General features: G+C 43.9%; 1 protein-coding gene across 22 annotated transcripts in view; it reads left to right on the forward strand.

Annotated features, from left to right (window-relative positions):
• Positions 1-20,528, forward strand: part of KCNH1 (potassium voltage-gated channel subfamily H member 1) — a 193,590-nt gene that overhangs the window by 164,365 nt on the left and 8,697 nt on the right. For 15 of the 22 annotated variants that reach the window (XM_040697360.2, XM_046939669.1, XM_046939667.1 and 12 more), the window contains exons 11-14: positions 5,620-13,521; positions 18,441-18,641; positions 19,450-19,555; positions 20,354-20,486. In XM_040697360.2, the coding sequence (XP_040553294.1) occupies positions 5,620-6,468 (849 nt within the window). In that variant the 3' untranslated portion in view covers positions 6,469-13,521; positions 18,441-18,641; positions 19,450-19,555; positions 20,354-20,486. The remainder of the gene's footprint in view (positions 1-5,619; positions 13,522-18,440; positions 18,642-19,449; positions 19,556-20,353; positions 20,487-20,528) is intronic. The other 7 variants (XM_040697377.2, XM_040697378.2, XM_040697362.2 and 4 more) reach the window with 7 other exon arrangements.

Genomic DNA, 20,528 nt, shown 5'->3' on the forward strand with positions numbered 1-20,528 from the left:
GTCTATAGAATTACCTCCCAGTAATAGAATTATTACCACCTCCCAGTGTAATAGAATTAGGCACTTAAATTACTCTATTTTTATTTGCATCTGCTGAGATTGCACTGTTGTTTGTTAAGCACGTCATGCTTTCATCTTTTTGATAGGCAATGTTCTATTGTAATGACCAACTTAATATGGGTTCTCCGAAATGTCTTCATGAAACAAAGTGAGCAGTCCTGTGCTCATTTCTCCTGTCCTTATTGCTCAGTAAAAACAACTTGAAGCTCTGCTAGATGGTTCTAGAGAAACATCTGGTCAATGCAAATAATGAGATGAGAATAGTAATAGGTAGCAGTGAGCCAGCAGAGGGAAACAGCTGAAAGTCTTATAGTAGGATTAGTTGCTTTACTTGATTTTTCGAAAGGGAACCTTGTATTTAAGTAAATCAGCTATATATTCTAGCTCTGGGCAAGAGGGAGATTTTAACTACTGACTTTCAAAGTTGTTGGAAGGCCAGAAATAATCCAAATGAATTAGAAGAGTTAAAGTTGGAAAGCTTGATGTTACGTTGAAAATTCTGAACAATGGTACATTGCCTGTTTAATATCAGTACCTCAACACTGTCTAAATCCTTCATAGTAGCACCTGATTAGCTGTACTATTTCTGCAGAGATTTTTGAACATGAGACTCTAGAATTAGTTTCTAAAAGTGAATGTTCAACAGTGTGAGGGATGAAGGAATAGAATTGCCGCTTATGTCAGATAATCTCAGCCTTGAAGCAAAACCTGTAGGAATCTTTCATCAAGATGTGATGATGGATTCTCTATTGCTGTCAAATAGGATGTTTTTCTACAAGATATAATCTAGTTGTTACAAGATTCTCTTTGGGGAATGTCCCTTCATAGCAAACTTGTTGCCTGCCTTACACTGGAAGCCACTGCAGTCTTTTCTTCTAGTCTTACCATAAGGAAATTAGGAAAATCTTATTAATGCAAAGCTGAGCTATTTAAATGGTGCTTGGGTTTCAGTGCTAAGCCCAGAAAGATCTAAATAATAGAATCATGGAATCATTAAGGTTGGAAAAGACAAGTAAGATTATGTAGTCCAACCCCAACCCATCCCCACCCTGCCCACTGACCATGTCCTTCAGTGCTGCATCTACATGTTTCTTGAACACTTCCAGGGACTGTGACTCTGCCACCTCCCTGGGCAGCCTGTTCCAATGCATTGCCAATCTTTTTGAGAAGAAATGTTTCCTAATATCCAACCTGAACTTCCCCTGGTGCAACTTGAGGCTGTTCCCTCTCATTCTGTTGCTGTTACCTGGGAGAAGAGGCCGATCCCCACCTTGCCACCTTGCCACAACCTCTTTTCAGGCAGTTGTAGAGAGCACTGGGGTCTCCCCTGAGCATTCTCTTCTGATAGTTGATGGGCACGCCATATTTGATAACCAAAGAGATAGTTCAAGTATTCATTTGCATTCACCTTTTTTAAAAATTTATTTATTTATTTAATACTTTGGAGATAAATATTGACCTTAAACTCTAAAGGCATTGATTCTATGCATACAGCCTGAGAACTCTTTGAAGATGAAAAAGAGACAGAATTTATCCCCCAAACTTACTGAAGAGTTCAGTACATGACTATTTAATACCAAGGAAAGGAAAATACACTGGATGTAATCGTGTCTATCTTCCTCAGACATTGCTCATGCACAGGCAAGAATGCAGCTACACAGTATATGCTGTCATAGATCAATGGGACATATGGGGGCATTAATGTGCTAGTACGTATCAGTGCATTTCTCCATTTCTCTGATTGTATTGTCCAATAATAAAACCATTACAGTGTCATCATAACTGCGTACCTCAGTCAAATGTTTATGAGGTGTTTGCAGTATTCTGTGCCTAACAGAGCTATTTTTTGTATTATTATTATTATTGCAAATCTAGGCTAATATCCCCCCAATACTAATTTTTCTGGCAGCCTGGGAGACCTTCCTGTAGAGCTAAAAGATTCAGCACCTTTTTATCAAAGACTTGAGAATGGAAGTGTGGTGGGTGCACTTTTATGCCTAGTGCTTGTATTTCTTGTTAATTCATCTCAGTTCAGGCTCTTCTAATGTATTAAGGTCTTTGCATACTTCTAAAATGTTCCCACTACTCTGTGTGCTTAGCTCTTGCAGATGATGGTGTTATGGAGAAGTGTATAGTTTGTAAAGTTGGCCTTTTTGCACTGGTTGGAGTTTAATATGCAGCTTGGGAGATTCTGAGGGTACAACCTCTGCACTCTGCCTTCCCAGAAAAAAAAAATGAATGCTTGGAAAGATTGATGAAGAGAAATTGAACTAAAAATTGTCTTCGGAGCCTTGGCATATTTGGGGATTTAACCTCAGTTTGTAGCCCTATCAAATTCTACATTAAAATGGCTGTGTAGGTCCATACTTCTCTTTCTCATAGCAAATGAAAACTCTTTTCATTTCCTTTGCACTTGGGTTCGTTGTGGGAACAGGTATACATATGTCAGCATAACAGACACATTTTCTGCGTACCTTGGATGCTTCTAAAGCATTTAACTACTTAAAGATTGCTTTTTCCTCGACAATTTTGAGAAAAGTGTCCCTTTAAAGCAGTTATTTATATTTTTTATGTGTAAGGATTTGCATTTAGCCTTAAAAGAGACTGCAGCAACAAAAATCCAAAATGCAGTTATATAAAAAGCCTTTTCAATTACTGCTGAGCTTTGCATGGTTATAAAACCTTTGTTTCGTACATAATATGGAGCGATCTTCAGAAAACATGGTGCTGAGGAGCTTGCCAAAAATAGGACCGGTGTCAGCGTTTCCTGGGCTTCCCAAACACAAGTTGCATTCTGGCAGGTATTCCTCTGGTGTCTCATGAGTCTGGTAAAAGCAGCCAACCCAAGTGTTGGAGGCTGTGTCCCCTAGCAAATGTACATAGCTTCAATTTGCGCTGCATGAGCGCAACTTGTCACATAAGTAGATACGTTGAGCAGGACAGGAGATGTGAGGACTGCACTTCTGCATCCATGCAGGTGATATACTGCCTTGTAGCTGGTATAAGGCGTCAGGTCGAAAATGGAAACTGGGGGTCTCCTCAGCATGCTACCGGTTATCCAAGCTAAATGCAGTATTTTACGTACTTCCTCCCTCCATGTAGGCTTCTGTCTGTGATGCAGCCTGATCTCCTGCAGGTAAAGGAGTGGGCATGCTCGGGGCCCTGAGGCTGAGCACCCCTCAGCGAGGAGGCTGGTGGCACGGTCAGCCATGCTTGGAACCAACAGGCCTCACCTAGGCAATGTGGCAGGAAGCAGCAGTGCCTGTGAGGATGATGAGAACTGCCAACAACACATTTCAGTGTTTGCCTTTTTGTGTTTGCTGGTAAATCTGTTTTTCTTGTACTCCAGCATGGAACCTGTGCTACAGGCTGTATGGAACACGGTGGCTAGTATGAGTATGAGTTGCTTGTAGCTTCCTCCACTGCCTTCTCATCTGTATTGGGCAGTAGCGGGGGCAGCTTCTGTCAAATAACACCTTCATTTATGTTAGAAAAAAACAGTAACTAAATAGTCAGAGATAATTTAGTGCTTAGAAGACAAAATGCTGAGCAGAATGCACTGAGCAGGACTTGAACTGGACAAGGACTCTATGAAGCAGCCCGGCCTTCAGCTCTTTCAAGCACCACAGTGCTGTCCCTGGTGACTCTGTAATTGTGACAATTGCAGCACCCAGTTGTATGTCCCTTCTGATCATTTAGGGAAAACAGTCCAGATCCATAGGTCAGGCTGAGACTGCTCGCATGCAGAAACATGCTCATGGGCAAAGAGATAGTGGCCCTCCTAACTGCGTGTCTGCCTGGCATGGCACCGTGCAGGTCATGGCTGTCCACAGCAGCACCAAGCACACAAATTCCGGCAGAGGGAGCGCTTGGGGATGCAGAAGGTTGCAGAGACAAAATGACCTGGCTTATAGCTGCCTTGGTTTGCTGGAGCTTAGTGCAACCAGAGCCATCCTGGGCCTGCTGCAGGACTGACCCCTGGCACAGCAAGGCTCCAGCAGAGCATGCATGGCAGCCACTCTTGCTCCGGGCTGGCACTGGTCCTTCACATAAAGTGAGAACCTGCCAGCATGTGGGAAGCCATTATCCTGGATCACTGTATTGACACTCCCTTCCCCATAAGCACTATTCTTTCACTACTAAGGATTATGCTTTGTCTACCTTATACTGAGCCTGCTGCAGACTGAGTTTCCTGGAAAAGAAGTAGTACTGTCAAGTACTCGATTTACTTATCTTACATTTAGCTTCCTAATTGCAGCTTGGAAATAAAATATCTTTTGTGCAAAATTTATTCTTTTGCATCTGGGTAATGCTGCCAAGTCTGACAACTTCTTTCTGAAGACACAATGTTAAGACATTGTTTTTTCCCTGCTTCACAACGACAGAACTGTCAAGAAGCATTGAAGTCAGGAGCAACATGCACTGGGTGTGTGCCAGTGAATCAGTGCTTGTTATGTTTGTTTTAATTTAAATCTCTCTGCAATGGAGGGGTGGGTTTATTTACACATTTACCAGTAATGATTTGAATCAGAAGGTTATTTCTGGAACATAAGAATTTAGAGTGGGTTTTCCCAAAGGCAACGGAAGACATCAGGTGACAGTGTTCTGTAGAGGCTGGGGGCTACACCTTTTATGCTCTGCACTGAAAACCTCAAAACAAATTGCTTACTGGATTGCCTTCAGCATCCCACCAGTAATAATATAAATACAAAAATCAGTACTGAAGACCCTTAGGCTGCTCCCTTAGACTGCTCAGCTCACAGGCTCAGGAAGGTATGGTTAGGAGAACAGACTGAAAATTAATGTTTCTTCATGCAAAAAAAGTGTATTTTCACATAAAAATGAAAAAAAAAAAAAAAAGAAAATAAGCTCTTCAAGCTGCTGTAGTCATCAGCCATGGATAGCTTTTCCTCATCTCTCAGAGCTCATTCTTCACTGTCCTTGTACCATTGGGACTAACTTGAGTTTTGCATTGTTTCTAATCTGCCCATTGCTTCTAGAAGAGAGTGTGGGAGGGACTGCATGGCAAGAAGCACTTTGCAGACTGCTGCTTGGAGAGTCCAGACTTGTCTCTGCTGTGCTCACCCCATTAGTGGCCAAGTTTCCCTAAAATATCAGAACTTTTGTGTGATGTATAACAAGGGAGCTCTGAGATGAAGCTGCTGTAAGATTGGAAGAGATTCTTTGTAACTCTAGAAAATTGATTCTCAACCGTAGACTCAGAAAAACAAATATAAGAAGTCACTTATGACGCAAAACAGAGCAAATAACTTCCTGGGATCGTTACATTCAGAATGGCACTGCCTTGCTGACTTCTTGGAACTGAAGAGCTTTTTCTTTCTGATGTTGTAAGACAGATGATGTATGCTTTTAAATAATGAACAGAGCCATGTTCACAAAATAAGACACTTGAGAACTATGGTAACGTTGCTATAGATGTGCAGAGGTTATTCATTTGTCAGTAATAATAAAATCTTTCAAATCATTATTTCTCTACATCTCCTCTCCCGTAACAAATGTGCAGTTAATGACTGCGTTGAAATCTCTTTCCCCCTGTAGATTGTATTCCGGAAAATCAGCGATGTGAAACGAGAAGAAGAGGAGAGAATGAAAAGGAAGAATGAAGCCCCCCTGATTTTGCCACCAGATCACCCTGTCCGCCGACTGTTTCAGAGGTTCAGGCAGCAGAAGGAGGCACGGCTCGCAGCTGAGAGAGGCAGAGATCCAGACGATCTGGATGTGGAGAAGGGCAACATCCTAGGCGAGCACTCCTCCGCACGCTCAGTGGTCAAAGCCAGCGTTGTGACCGTCCGGGAGAGCCCCGCGACCCCTGTGTCATATCAGTCAGCTTCAACGTCTGGGACATCAGACCAGGCGAAGCTTCAGGCCCCCACGTCAGAGTACACAGGATGTAAAGCATCAGGGGATTACCCCCGGAGAAAAGGCTGGGCCAAATTCAAAGAGGCCTGTGGGAAAGGTGAAGACTGGAACAAAGTCTCTAAAGCGGAATCTATGGAGACGTTACCAGAGAGAACTAAAGCTTCAGGAGAAGCTACCCTGAAGAAGACAGACTCCTGTGACAGTGGCATTACAAAAAGCGACTTGCGCTTGGATAATGTTGGGGAGACAAGAAGCCCACAGGACCGCAGCCCGGTCCTCACCGAGGTCAAGCATTCCTTTTATCCTATCCCAGAACAGACTCTTCAGGCTACCATGCTAGAAGTGAAACACGAGTTGAAAGAGGACATCAAGGCTTTAAACACAAAAATGACCAATATAGAAAAACAGCTCGCTGAGATACTTAGGATATTGACCTCAAGAAGAAGCTCCCAGTCACCACAGGAGTTGTTTGAAATATCAAGGCCCCAGTCTCCAGAATCAGAAAAAGACATGTTTGGAGCTAGCTGAGGTGTTTCTTTATAAAAAACAGTCAACCAATCAAACGAACACCCCCCTAACATTTTAAATTTAATCTTGAAAACGAGTGAGGGACCAATTCACTAAGCATGTTCCCTGTGTCTAAAAAGGTACAGTAGCAGGAATTGCAACCTCATGTCAAGATGGCAGCTGGCTCTGAAGTCTTTTTGACAGCAAGGGTACAGTTTATAAAGCTTTTCTTTTCTCCATTGGTTCCCATTCTCCCCACTCCCTCTTTCTCCCTCAGGATGTTGGAATAAGAGCTCCGAAAGCAGCAGCCATCCCCGTGAGCGCCAGGTGACCTCTTAGGTTTTTGGAGCATGCCTTATGTAGTTAGCTCAGTTTTTGCCTATATGAATAAGGACTGGCCAGGGTGCTTGTGCTTTCAGCATTTTAATTTTTCTGCTGCTGCTGTTGTCACTATCTCAGTCACCTGTACAGCATGTTAAATGTCACAGTATATTTTCATATACTCATAATAAAGCAAAGAGGAGTAGAATTTGTAATACTCGATACCAAAGTTACTTTTGGGTAGTCAAGGGAGAACAAAAAGATGGGAAAAAAATGTAAAACAAAGAAAAAAAAAAAAAGCACCCTCAAGTCTGTTGGTAAATGGGATCATCCACATTTTCATTCTTTGAGTCAGGATCTTGATTATCCAAATCCAGACTTCTGTCTCAGATGTTGTAGAGCATTACCTCTGTTTTTAATTCCTGCTGGAGGATGGAGGTCTGGGTGTGCTGTGTGCATGCAGAATGATCAGAACGCTTTCTGCCCGCTGCAGAATGTATTGTGCATCTGTGTCAATGACCGTTCTGCAGATTTGCCTCCCTGTGAAAATATACTGTAGCAATTATGTCCTTTTTTTGCTATGAATCTGCTCTTTTAATTCCTGTTAAATTATTATTCAGAAGTTTCTGTTTTGGTAATGTTCGTTGTAGCCAAAGGCTTTCACAGAACTTTCAGAGATTTTATTGTGGCATTTTTCTCTAGATCCAGATGTATTGTTCTTGATCTAATCTATCTAGAAAGTAAATGGAGGTAGAAATACAGTGTTTACTGTATACAAGTGCTATTGTAGCAAGGAAACAAGAAGATCTGCTTCTTAAAGAAGGAGATGTTTCCAAAACTTATATTTTCATAACTTTTTTGGAGGAAGATTGAAGCACTTTACCAAAACGACTGTTCATTGTTCATTAGTTAGGGTAGCATAGAAGATTCCATGGCTTGGGACATAGGTATAGATCTGCAGTAAATTCTCTCCACTGGTCTGGTACGCTCACTATTTAACAGTAGGTTATTGTCCAGAAGCATGGTGCAACACTTTTTGAGGTTTTCATTCTTAATGGCAGTAGGTCCTAACACATTGTGGAAGTCTCTTTTTTCTAAGGTACTAAGTCATTTACACACACAAAAAAAAAAAAACCCACATAGTTCTTTGGAGGAGATTTTGGATTAGGGTTAAGTAAGGAAGAGAGAGGGAAAATGACCAATTAGGAACGATTTTGGGTGGCCTAATGCTTGCACGGGGCCATGCAGAACTGTGCCATACGTCCTTGGGGAAGTGCAAGGCCCACTGGGTGAAGCTGCACACACAGTATTGGGGCTGTGCTGTGCAAAGCTACAAGCTCAGGCCTTGAACACAGTATGTTTGTTTTATTTGTTCTGAGGGCAGCACTGAAGTTTGCAGCTGGTTTAGGGTTAGCTTTCAAGGGTCTTGCACGCTGGTTCAGTATAGAAGTGTCCACAGGTAGTAAATTCTAATCAAGGCTTGAAGGATTCCTGAAGCGCGTGTCTGGATCAAATCTGTATGCAACTTTCTACCCCCCCAAAGATAAGGAGAGGCATTACAGAAGTGACTTGCTATGAAACAGTGAAACAGAGGTGCCATTATTTCTGGTTCCAAGTTTGGATTTTTCTAGTGGAAGCTGATGTCTTTTACAGTTATGTACTGAGGGCATACTGAGGAGAGCTCTTTTTGACCAAAGTCACTGTGTGTTTGGTGCTTTAATCACTATGAATGGCAACAGCTACCTGCGATAGCCATGCCATTTCCATAAGGAATCCATACAACAGCAGTTTCAGTTAGGAACTACTACATGGTTTTCCTCTCTGAACTCCTCAGTCAGTAAATTCATTGGGCAGTGAAATTAGGTAAGAATAAACTACAGGTTTGCAAGTATACGTGTATTTGTAATCAGTGCCCCGAAGTTGCAGCGAGGTTTAAGGGGTTCGCATGGTGCCAGTTCTCTAATCCAGGCAGATTACTCATCAGCATTGTGTTTCCTACGTAACGTGTTTGAAAGGCTGGAAGCCTTGCTGAACTCAGCTGGCAGCCAGCTACCTGCAGTCTGATAAACATGGAAATTAGCTTATCCCAGACAGATGAGAGGGGAAATGTTTGTCGCCCTCCAGGTATGTGCCTAATATCTCAAGTATTGCAGTGCAGATGTAGGATTAGATGCACAGGTGCAGGTTACCCAGTCCTCTGTTGCTGAGTCCATGTTGATGTTTCACAGTGGTATCTTTCATGTGTCCTCAGGGATATGTTTAAGGTTTTTCTGGTGTTGCTGATTGCCTAATCCTGGAGTCATGGCAGGGTTAACCCTAGAAGCCCCGCAATTATTTGCACCGCCACACGTGGTTCTGTGAGTAAAGGAGCACAAGTCCCCATTTTCTGAGGGAACCCCAAGTGCAGCCTGAAGTTCAGTTCAGTTTGGAACACAGGTACGTGCTGCATGGCCAGGGCTGAGTGAAGCACGGAGTCCATTTTTAAGGCTTTTATGAGGCCTTTATAAGAGCCTATAAAGTCAGTAATAATCCACTTGTATAGCTTTCAAAGGTTGTTATATACTCTGGAATTACACTTAAAATGTAATGTCACTGAAGATTATGGCCAAATTTGATTCTGTTACAGTCATGAAACTCCAGAAGAACTGTACTCCTTCCAATGACACCGTCAAGGCATCTGCTCCAGGTCAGCACTGAAGTGGGCAATGTCACTGAGATTTGCACAGCCCTAACAAGTCAGACCCATTTTATTATGATTTCATGAACTGGCAGGTACTAAAGCTGGTTGTAGAAGACTGCATCATCCCTTAGAAACCACTGTGTGTTGTGAAAGAATTTGAAAAAATATAATATTTAGGATGAGCTTTGGTCTTTGGATTCCCTGGGCTACTTAGTGTTAAATGAGTGAAACCTTGTCCGCTATGGGACTCCTTTCACCCTCAGACTAGTTTGGACCTGTAGCGTATTGCCCAGGCTCAGCAGATGAAGAGAGATTCGTTTAGGGAGTGACTGAAAGCAGCTGTGTTGCAAATCTGTCTTTCTCCATTGAGCCTTAAACTTGGATGCCTAAGGCTGGGCGGTGTCCATATCCACGGTAATTGTTATTCTTCCATTTTATTTGTGAGCTTTTCCTTTTTCTCTCTACATGTTGAGTAAACCTTTCCACTCAAATTATTTTTCATCTTAGACATGAATGACCTCTGAACATGAGATTCTGCCCCTTAACAAGAAAGCAGTTGTACATTCTGTGTTCTGGCACAGTGCTTCTACCACTTAACTACCTGCTAAACAACCTGTGTTAATGAACAAGAGATGGTGTTCCATTTTTACCCTATGATGGAATGAGATTTCAGTCAAAAGCTGGTAGTTCAGAGAAAGAGCCTGGGCTCAGAGTTGTTACAAACGGAGCTTGTAGAAGTTCATACTTAACCAGAATACCAATATGCAGCACATGATTTAAAAAGCAAAAACCAACCCTCATCCCTGCCGTGTTCAGCTACATTGACTTCTGTCTGGTATTACCTGTATTCTTTTACAAACACCATTCTTGCTTTAAATCTCTTTCACAGTGCTGCTCTGAATCCCAGCGAACACCCTGTTTAGCAGCTTCGAAGGTGATGTTCTGCTTCTACAGTACTTCACTTAAATGAACTGAACAAGATATTTACTGTGAATATCTGGTGATATTTTTTTCAATCGCTCTAAACCAGTCTGTGAAAGAATTTACTACGATTTGTCTTTGCTATATAAACAACAACGTGTGTGACTACGCTTGTGCAGTTGCGTGTACATACACACGTATATATAATATCTATGTATAGATAAGTCTGTGGATTGCATTTTTGTTATGTAAAAGCACATCCTTCATTTAATGATTACGGTTCAAGAAGGGAACTTAGATCTTCCCCGTAGCTATCCACTGAATGTGCTAGCTAGTATCTTGTTTGTTAAATGTTGAACTTTCAGGCCATATCTTCTGGTTTCTCTAGCAGGTCTCAACTTTGTGCAGTTAGTTTGGCTGATATTGTGACTGAGAGATCTGGCAGGTGCTGTTAGTCAGGAACCAGAAACGCACGTGAAATTGGAAAAATGCTGTATCATAGCTGGTGGGAATACAGCTCGTAAGCCACTGTTTCTTGCTTGCTCACAGTACCTCTGAAGCCAAGCTGCCCTGGTATTGCCTCTCGTGGCTTCTCCTGCAGAAGGGACGGTGGAACAGGAGGGTTTCTTTTTCTTGGCACTGGGAGCTGTCTCAAGGTGCTGAGCCTGTCCTTCCTCTCACGTGACACTTGGTCACTGCACTTCTGCTTTCTCGGCCTGGTATTAGGTGGTGAAGAGCATCTACTTAATTCTTCATTTCTCCGTAGTCTCCTGTGTGTGTATTGGCAATAACAGTGTCTGTGTTTCAGCCGCTCTTCTGATTCATTGAGACAAACCTTTTAGAGAGAGACCTGGGCAGGGGAAGCTCCAGAAATGTGAGGTGAAGTACAGTAGATTACTGTATCCTCTAATCTGACATACTTTTGACCACATTGTTGTGGCAAGCATTGATTCAACTAAATAAAAATGCTTTTTGCAATAAGATATAGCCAACGTTTAGCCTTAAGACCCTTCCGTAAGTGAAACATTTCAAACTGTGATTCCATTCTCTTTCCTTCTCCACGTTCTGTAGTATTTACAATGTTGCCTAAAGATAAAGCACTTTGATTAGCTTTCTAAATCTAACGGAAATCACTTGTTGGTAATCATGCTTATTTCTCCACTTAATGCCTTCTTATTAGGATAATAAATTACTCCAGTAGTCCTCTCCCTTTCCAAAACAGAGACATAATTATTGTCTGAACACTTTTGTGTTACTGGGGTTCCAAGCCCGACCTGTCACAAAAGTGTTTGTTTCAAAGGTTTTTTTTTTTTACAGTGCAACAATGCTACTGTGAATTTACCTGCAACTGTAATTTGTTGAGAGCTGATTGTTGAGTGCCGTGTAAACATATTTGATGTGTAATCCCAGAGCATCTCCATAACTGGATTTAAATGCCTGATGTCAACAAAGCAGTTTGGGGTTTTCACTCGCTGTTCTGAAAGGCGGATGTCCTTTTCCTTTCCTCCCACTGAATGTGTGACCACTAACATAGAAAAAGGATCCTTTTAGCTGTAGATGAGAGACGTTCAATAATCTTGTATCAGGAGGAACTGCTATATAAAGAAATACAAAGTTTTCTAATGAATGTGTTATATTATTGTACTTACATACAATCAATATTTGTACATCTGTTGGAAACCTGTCCGCGTTTCGGTATTTAGCCACCACTGCATGGACACTTTATTGATATGCAGTTAATGCAGTCGCTTTGACGCTTTTAAATGTATTTCACTTGGTTTTATCCTTTCCAAAATCCACCAAAAACTCCTGTTTCTTTTTCTTTGCATTTGTCACTTTGTTCAATGAAGCATGACCAGACAAAGAGAACGAGTAGATACTATTTTTGTGGTCAGCAAAGCAGCTGCCAGTAGATTGCCAGTGTGTGTGCACATACACACTGCTTTGGAATGTTTCAGTTACAAATGCAGCCACCTACATTAATGATATCCCTGTTAAACATTTTTAAACAAGCACAAATAATATTTGTAAAAAAAAAAAAAAAAAACTTTAATTTTATTTATTATAGTAATAAACTATTTTATACATTATAATTGCCTTGGTGTGCTCTTTAATGGCTTGAATATGTACTTATAAGAGTAAAAAGGAGATTTTAAGTTAGTCTCTAGAATCCTGTCTTGCTGTTTTGTTGCTGCTGTTCTGTACCCAGAGTGCTGTTGATAGAGAAGTTTGATATTACCATTTTACTTGTGAACAGCTCAGGTTGTTTCCTCAGACTTCTGCCTTCTGTGTGTGTCAGTACAACCATGATTTACGTGTGCAGGGCTGCCGTAAAGTTGATTCAGGTGTTCTGTGAAGCACAGTGGACTCCAATCTGGACCAGCTGTCTGCAAATCCATACCAAAACCACTGCTCCTGTGGGCCAGCAACTGGATCTGGATGTGAATATAAAGTTTTACTCTTCAGGACTTCAACCTGTGAGCTTGGCAGCTGTGTTTGTTCTTCGTACTCCAAAGCATGATCTTTGCCTGTCGCCTCCTCACGCTTCATGGGATTGGGAACCTAATCTTCAAAAGGACAGCAATAAGGCATAAGCTTTCAGTCTGCAGAGATGAGGCTAACCTGTACCAGGAGCAGCCAAGGAGCTCAAGTAGGAGCTATTTTTACCATTGTTTCTGCATCCACTGCAGTGCGTGCTCTGACAGGACCTTCAGTTGTTGATGTTGCTCTATGACCAGTGTGAAAGTCTCTTCTTTATTTTGTCTAAAGTTATTATGTGTTCCCCGCAATTGCTAGAACGGGGAACATTTCTGGAGTGAAGGTAAGTGCTTTTAATTTTCTTTTTATTCTGAGGTCTCCAAAAGCTGTTGTTCCCACTCTCTAAACTGTCTGTTTTTTTCTTTTTTCAGGCTCCTTGTGCATTTTCAGCAGCCTCCCCAGTGGCACTGTGAGCTTGACTTAACACTGAGTAGAGAGGAGGGAGCACTTCTCTTGACCTGCTGGCAATGCTTTCCCTAATGCAGCCAAGAACACCGTTATCCTCCTTAGTGGCAAGGCACACCGATGGCTCATGTTCAGCTCTGTCATCACCAGGACCTCCAGGTCTTTTCTGCCAGACTGCTTTCCAGTTGGGTGTCCCCCAGCACGTCCTGGTATGTGGGGGCTCTTCCTCCTGAGGTGCAGGACGTCGAGCTTCTTGTTGAAATTCATGACGGTTTTTGTTCGCCCACCTCTGGCAGGAGGGAGTTTGTGTCAGGGGAAAGGTCTCTTGGCCTCAGTGTGCTCACTGTAGTGTGTCGAATTCCCTTGGCAGCAGGAGCAGACACCTCTGAGGTGGGGCTGCCTGGCAGTGCTGCCTGTCCCACCGAGCATGCTGAGGATGCAGTGTTGCTATGGTGCTAGTTACTGCTGGTGGTTTGAGGTGTTTAATTGCAATGGGTGCACACTATGGGAGTATGTGACCTGTGTGATGGCATGGAGGGACTGGGGAAATAACCTGTGCTATCCCTGAAGGACAGTAAGAGGAAAAAAACAGTGAGAGATCTGGAGAAGGTATAGACTAATTGAGCGCCTGATGTGTCTGTCAGCAGCAGATAGGAAGGTGCTTGTGCACAGCTGCACAATATGCTGCTCACAACTGTTGGTTTTCTTTTTTTTTTTTTTTTTTTTAAATCTCCATTCCTCTTCCATCCTTGTTCTCCCTTCTTTATCACAGTTGAGTTTGAGTCCTTGTGCAGCACGGCTACATTAAAATTTCAGTCATCTTATGGCACAGGTGTAGGTTTAAAACAGCTGTAAGTCCTCAGCTTTTTACCCCTAGAAATCCCTCATGGTACAGAACGTGTGTAGTGAGTGCAGGAGCAGCCTTGGGGAGTTTACTCCTGAGGTGATGTGCTGCTGTCTTCGGCTGTGTTCCTCTTATTTTACTATTTTTTTGGCTTTTTTGTCTTACATCACTTGTGCCGTTTTCCTTACAATGAGAGAGGCGTGTTGGTTTCTGTCCCCGTGAGTTTCCCAGTTAAGCCGAAGGTATTTTAGGAAGAAGTGATGATAACAGGAAGGGTTATCAAAAACTGTCAGCTGTGGCGTAAGGATAGTCAAGAGAGTTAAGCCGATCTGTATGTAGCCTCAAGCCAAGATAAATTATTTGTTTGGTTTTCCTCCAGCACGGTAACATTGCACACGCAGCCATATTGAACCTGGCTACGGGAAGCGTGGAGACAGAAATGGAAACTGAAACAGCTCAGCTGAAAGCTAAATTGAAAAAAGCACCCATTAGGAAAGTGTGCAGAACGTGTGTGCGAACGACTGCATGAAATTACAGTTCAGGCAACAAGAATTGTAAATGGCTCTGCAAAATTGGAGTGGTCATGTCGCATTCGTGAGCAGCAAATAAAGCAGTCGGGTGCTTGGAGCAGCTACAGAGGCTATTTGCTCTGACGTAGTGCAGGTGATTGGATGTAAGGAGGAATCGAAGGTCGTGGCAGTATATGGAAGAAGCATAAAGTGTAGCAAAAGCATAGTATGGGGGGTACCTGTCCTGGCAGATTGAAGCTGCTGTATTTCCTTTGTCCAGGAAAATTGGCTGTGGAGGAAACCTAGCTGTGTGTCAGGAGAGCACCTGAAAAAAGAGGAGAAGAGCAATGGGTGAAAGTGCTGCCTGCAAACCCATCAGTGGGACAGGCAGCAGGGAGGGAGCAGCGCAGCTGATGTGAGGAAAGCACTGTGATTGGAGAAAGCAGGACTGTCTGCATGGGGGGTGGTTGGGCTGGGGATTGTAATGGGCTGCAGCTGTCCTTTAAGCTGCTGATGCTGCTTCCTGGTGGAGTGTCCAGATTCCCAACAGCATACATGGATGGCTTCAGGGGCAGGCAAACTTTCAGGATGGTGGGGATGCAGATCATTGTACCCTTTGCTTGCAACTTCTGGTGTTTAAACAGTTATTGAGAGTCTGGTGGGATTGCGTGATGGGTGGGAAGTCTCGTTGATGCTTTCCTATGAGTGGGGTTGTGAGGAGTTGTGCATGTTTGGTGCCACTGCAGCAATGAGCAGTGTCATTTTGAGTTCTTGAGTGGTGGTAGTGGTGACTGCCATGTGTGGGTGAGTGGGGAGAAGCAGCATTCCGTTTTGAATGATTGTCACACTTTTAAACCCTCATGTGTCAGAATTTGTACTTAACCTGCAATTGTTCTTGTGTCAGTGGTTATTGGCGTAACCACTCAAGGAAAGCGGGGCTCAGGAAGATTTGTTTTAGGTGTCTTAGGTTCAACAAGCAGCATTTGGCAGGATTTGGTCAGAGTGAGGAACTCTGACAACAAATAACCTGAGCAAAGGCTGCAGAAAGCTGGCCAGAAGCACCAGTGATGGCATGCCAGGTGTGAGTCAAAGGATGTCTCAGCTGACAGGATTTGAGCTTCAGGGCACTTAGGTTCCTGAAACCATTGCTTTTGCTTCCAGGCTGGAAGGGGTGCAGCCAGAGACCCTTGTAGTAGGTTTTCCCTGTAGTTTCTTCCATCTGTGCTTTGGCATTTCATGTCAGCATTGGTGATGGGCCTGCAGAACCCTGGCTGAGCTGGGTTGTGCTGCTGCTGCCTGGTATTGGAATCTGGGGTCCAATACTGGGCCTTGAGGCAGGCAGCCAGGCAGGGGGAGGATCGCAGCAGTAGACTGAAACAAAAATGTGACAAAAGGAGCAAATTATTAGCCTGTAATTGCTGCACAAAGTGCCATCTCAGCATGAAACTACCACAAGAAGAAAGAAACCTGTAACTATAAATTAGCAGTAACACCACTGAAGGAACTGTCTCATAAATGCATATTTTTTTACATGTACAATTACAATTACTGTAAGGTAATGGTCCCATATAACCAAATCCTTGCAGCAACCTTAACTCTTCCAGCAGCAGTCTGAAAAAGTTATCTGCCACTTCTTTCCAAAGGATTTTTCTTTTAAATTCCTTCACCAACAACATGGACGTTTCTGGTCTTCAAATATCATTTCCAGTTGTTCTATTTTTGCCATCTAATTTGGATGCTCCAAGGCAGTAGTGCAGGGCTATCAGTTCTGTGGTCCATAACAGTTAATTAATTTTGTCACGAAGTATCTATAGAGGAAGCGGTGGTACACTTCAGACTTCACAGGTCATAACCAAAGTCATGTCTCTGCATTATTTCTTCGGTAAGCTTTAATTTTTCAGTGGTTGGATGACGTACCTGTCAGCAGTGATTCACTTCAGCTGCCCAACCGTATGTAGAGCTCTTAAATCCCTGCAGATAGCAGTGTGTTTCTGTACGCTGAGTGTTGCTCATGAATCCATGTGCTACAGGAGTCCCATTTTGCCTGACCCTATTCTGAAAGGAGCTGGCACGCCAATACTTTGGGTTATTTATACTTAGACCTGAATAGGATGAAGAGTGTTGTAGCCTGCTAGGTCTGTGAGACGGGAGTCAGCCTCTTCCCCTGGGTAACAGCTACAGGACAAGAGTGAATGGCCTGAAGTTGTGCCAGTGCAAATTCGGGTTGGGTATTAGGAAACATTTCCTCAGAAAGAGCAGTGAGGCAGTGGCACAGGCTGCCCAGGGAGGTGGTGGAGTCACTGTCCCTAGAGGTGTTTAAGAAATGTGGAGATGTGGCACTGAGGGACGTGGTGGAGAGGAGAGGCTCGGGCTGCCTGCAGGCCTTGAGGCCGTTCAACTCAGTCTCTTGCACAGAACCTCAAATATATGGGTCAGATCTGTTAGGCTTTTGCTTTTCCTTTTCTTCTGGACATTGGTGGCATCCTCAACCCACTCGTGTGGAGCTGACGTGCTCCAAGGCCTGGGGTGTGCTCAGGCACAGGGGATGCACACGTGTGACTGTGCCACATATTGGTGTCAGTGGGCCTTAGCAGGAGCCATGCATGACACCATCTCCTTTGCTGAGTGCTGGAAACTCATGTGGAGCAGTTGGCTTCACCCTTTCTTTTTTGGTGCCACGAATGCCCTGGTCTGAGAGGATCGGCAAGGCCATGAGCAGGGCAGTCTCAGGGGGCTCTTAATACAAGCAAAGACCTATTGCAGTGCAGATTATCCCTCATTCCTCAAAGGCCTCAGCCTCAGAACGCTTTGCAGGCTGTGTGGAAAGCACTCTTTCGGCTGTTCCTGCTGCATTAAAATATATGACTTGACTAACAAGTGGCTGTGCGCAGGGAGAGTTTTGCACAGCGCTAACAGGCAGAGCTGCTCTGCGAGGGGGGACGGTGAAGCGCAGGCAGCAGCCGCGACGCACTGTGCATAGCAATCCCCTCACTCATACAGCTCCTCAGGAAAATGGTGCTGGCGTGCTAAGGAGGCCCAGCTCCCCACAGCCAGCGGGAGCTGCAGCGGCTTGGGAGGAAACAAAGCAGGCATGCAGGAGATGGGAGGCAGCGTGCTCCTGCTATTACTAATAACAAAATTGCTGCAGGTTCCCATAGTTAAGCTGCTTTTCTGATGACCTGTGGTAAGCTGGTTATGCCGACTAATCTGCTTTTAGCGCTGAGATGTGAAAGAGATATGTGAGCAAAGCCTCACTTGCCCTCCAGTCAGTGCAGAATTAAAGAAAGAGCCACTTAGCGTAAGTGATCCCCAATAATAATTATGGCTGTGAGCGCTTTGATAACTACTGAGCAGGAGGTTGGAGGATGAACACATACATGTGTGTGGCTGAATGACTACAGCTTCCTGGTAGCTATTAAAGCCCTATATTGAAGCATGCTATGCTGGCTGGTTGGCATGCTTCTCAGCATCCATTTTAAACTGGATTTGGCAGTAGGCATGAGGCCTATAGGCCTGGCTGTTTCCTAGACGCCACCTTTTGTTCTCAGTCACAGCTGTCCTGTGCCACTGGGAGCCACCAGCAGCAGTGCCCCATCCTCTGGACTGCAGTTGCCTCCCCTTTGGTTCAAAATGGCCAGTCCTGGCTTCGGAAATTTCTGTCTCTCTCCACTGTTTCCTGGGGCCCTTAACCAGCTTTTCCTTAGCATCTGGAAATAGTCTCCTATCAGCTGTGCTTTTTTCCTTAGGTAACTGAAGTCCTTATGTCTTGTTGCAGGCTCTGCCACCTCCACCTCACTGGGACCATCGCAGAGGACTTGCCTGGAGGATGGCACTTCTGGCCCAGGTCACACTGAGGAGCGTGTCTCCAAGCTGAAGGTACAGCTGGCTGCATGCATTTGGAGCACTTCAGGCACCCTTCACAGAGCCCCATGCCTTACCTACCAGCACTCTGCAAGGAGGATGGATCAGAAACTTTGTGAGTGGGTTTCTTAAAATAAATATTTCAAAGTAGCAGGAAAAAGAACCTCTGGAAAGGCTGAGAGTAAAGGAAATCTATTTCTTTTATGAGAAATACGTAAACTATAAGAAGTAGTATCTATTTCTTACATTTTGCTAACAGTACTTCATGCTTCTGACTCTGGGCCAGGATAGCAGCTGTGAGAAGCAATCATTTTGCTTGAATCCCACTCTTGGTGACCATTCACAAGAAGCTTTGTGGCACCTTAGCTAATACGTATTTTGCTTTTTAAACTCATGTCATCAGGGACTGCATGTTCCACGTGTACGCAAGAGAGATAAATGTGGGCAGTCTGCACTGCACACATGCTGCAGGCTTCCAGTGCATAGGAGTGTTTCTAAGTAGCACTGAAGCCCTTAGGTTTCTTACACTAAACCATAGCTTTCTAAGACAGTTCTCAAGTCAACTGTTAGTTTGAGCTTTATTTTTGGAAAGTAAATACAACGTTAGGAAAGATCATAAAGCACTGAGAAAAAGAATGCTAAAAAAACAGTTGTGGTTTAGGAAGAAGCACAGTCTGGATGACCTTCATGGCCATTTTCATATTGGAGTAGAGCATTTTGCAAGCATACAAATTGGAATCTCATCACTTAGTAGCCCCTCATTTCATGCAGTAACGATAATCGATCAGGCTGAAGAACAGACTGATGACTTTTCAATCCAATGCTAATTGCACTTAATTGTGAAGTTTGAAATAAGTTTCAGGAGGGTTTTGGTCTTAGCTCAGTTCTACTCTAAAATGGAGGCTGATTTTTGACCCTTTCAGAAAATTCCCTGCTTGAGAACAGTGTGCTTCTCTGTGGCCAAGAGGATCCCTGTGCTTACCATAAATCAGTCCAGAGGAACGTCCCTCTGCTGAGGCAGCATATGTGGTAAGCCTTATATCCAATGGTATCTCCTAGAAAGGAGGCTTTCACACTGCATTTGTGTGGTTTAAAAACCCTTCCCTAAAAATAAAGGGCTGGCAGGATGGCTGAGGGATGGGCTGAGTGTCTGGATGGGCGGGAAGCTGAAGACTTTACCCTTATTTCTTCAGGCACTAATGAAGTGTCTACTGTACTTGTGAGCAGCAGAGACGTTGTGTAAATGCAGGCACCAGGCTGAAGCCTATCTCAATTTCTTGTTGAAGCAATGATCTCGATCAGACTTGTCCAAAGCTGCACGAGCAATGGACAGCAAGACACTGAGATGGCTCAGATGGCTGCCAGGGGTACAGAAGTAGCTTCTGTAGCAGTCTTGCTGCTTCAGGAGCAGTTAGCTGCTCTCAGCAGCGGCTCTCCTTGGGGTTGGAGGCTTTTGTTGTGCCTGAAGGAAAGTGTAGCCCACATAACTATAGGACTTCCAGTTGCTCTTCCTTATCTATTTAAAAAAGGAACAGACTGGGAGATGTGCCTCATACCAGACATGGGTAGGCTCTCCTTCCCCTTGGGAAACAGTGCATGCCACAGCACTCTCACAGCCTTGCTGCTTCAAACCACGACAAGCAGAGCTTTCCCACATCTTGGCAGCCTTGTGCTTCGGCAAAGGAGCTGCTGTGCCAGGTCTCACTCTGGGCAAAGGACACAGAGCTCTGGATAACAGAGTGCCATTGTAATGGACAATTCTGTTTAGTTCTGTGTTACTTCTAAAGCTTTTAAAACACTACCCCTAGTGCATCTTCAATTTTGCAGGAGCTGAGTGCCTGGACAGAGAGAACGAAGCAGACTAGCCAGCCACTCCTTGGGTTACCTCCTTTCGTGGCAGAGAAGCACAAGAGGCAAACTCCACAGCTCCCCTGGAAGTGGGATTTGCTCCATCACAAAGGTAATATTCCGTGTTTTAGCTGTAACCCAAGGCAGAGAGCAT

The sequence above is a fragment of the Gallus gallus genome, chromosome 3 (assembly GCF_016699485.2).
Source record: "Gallus gallus isolate bGalGal1 chromosome 3, bGalGal1.mat.broiler.GRCg7b, whole genome shotgun sequence".
Lineage (NCBI taxonomy): Eukaryota > Metazoa > Chordata > Aves > Galliformes > Phasianidae > Gallus > Gallus gallus.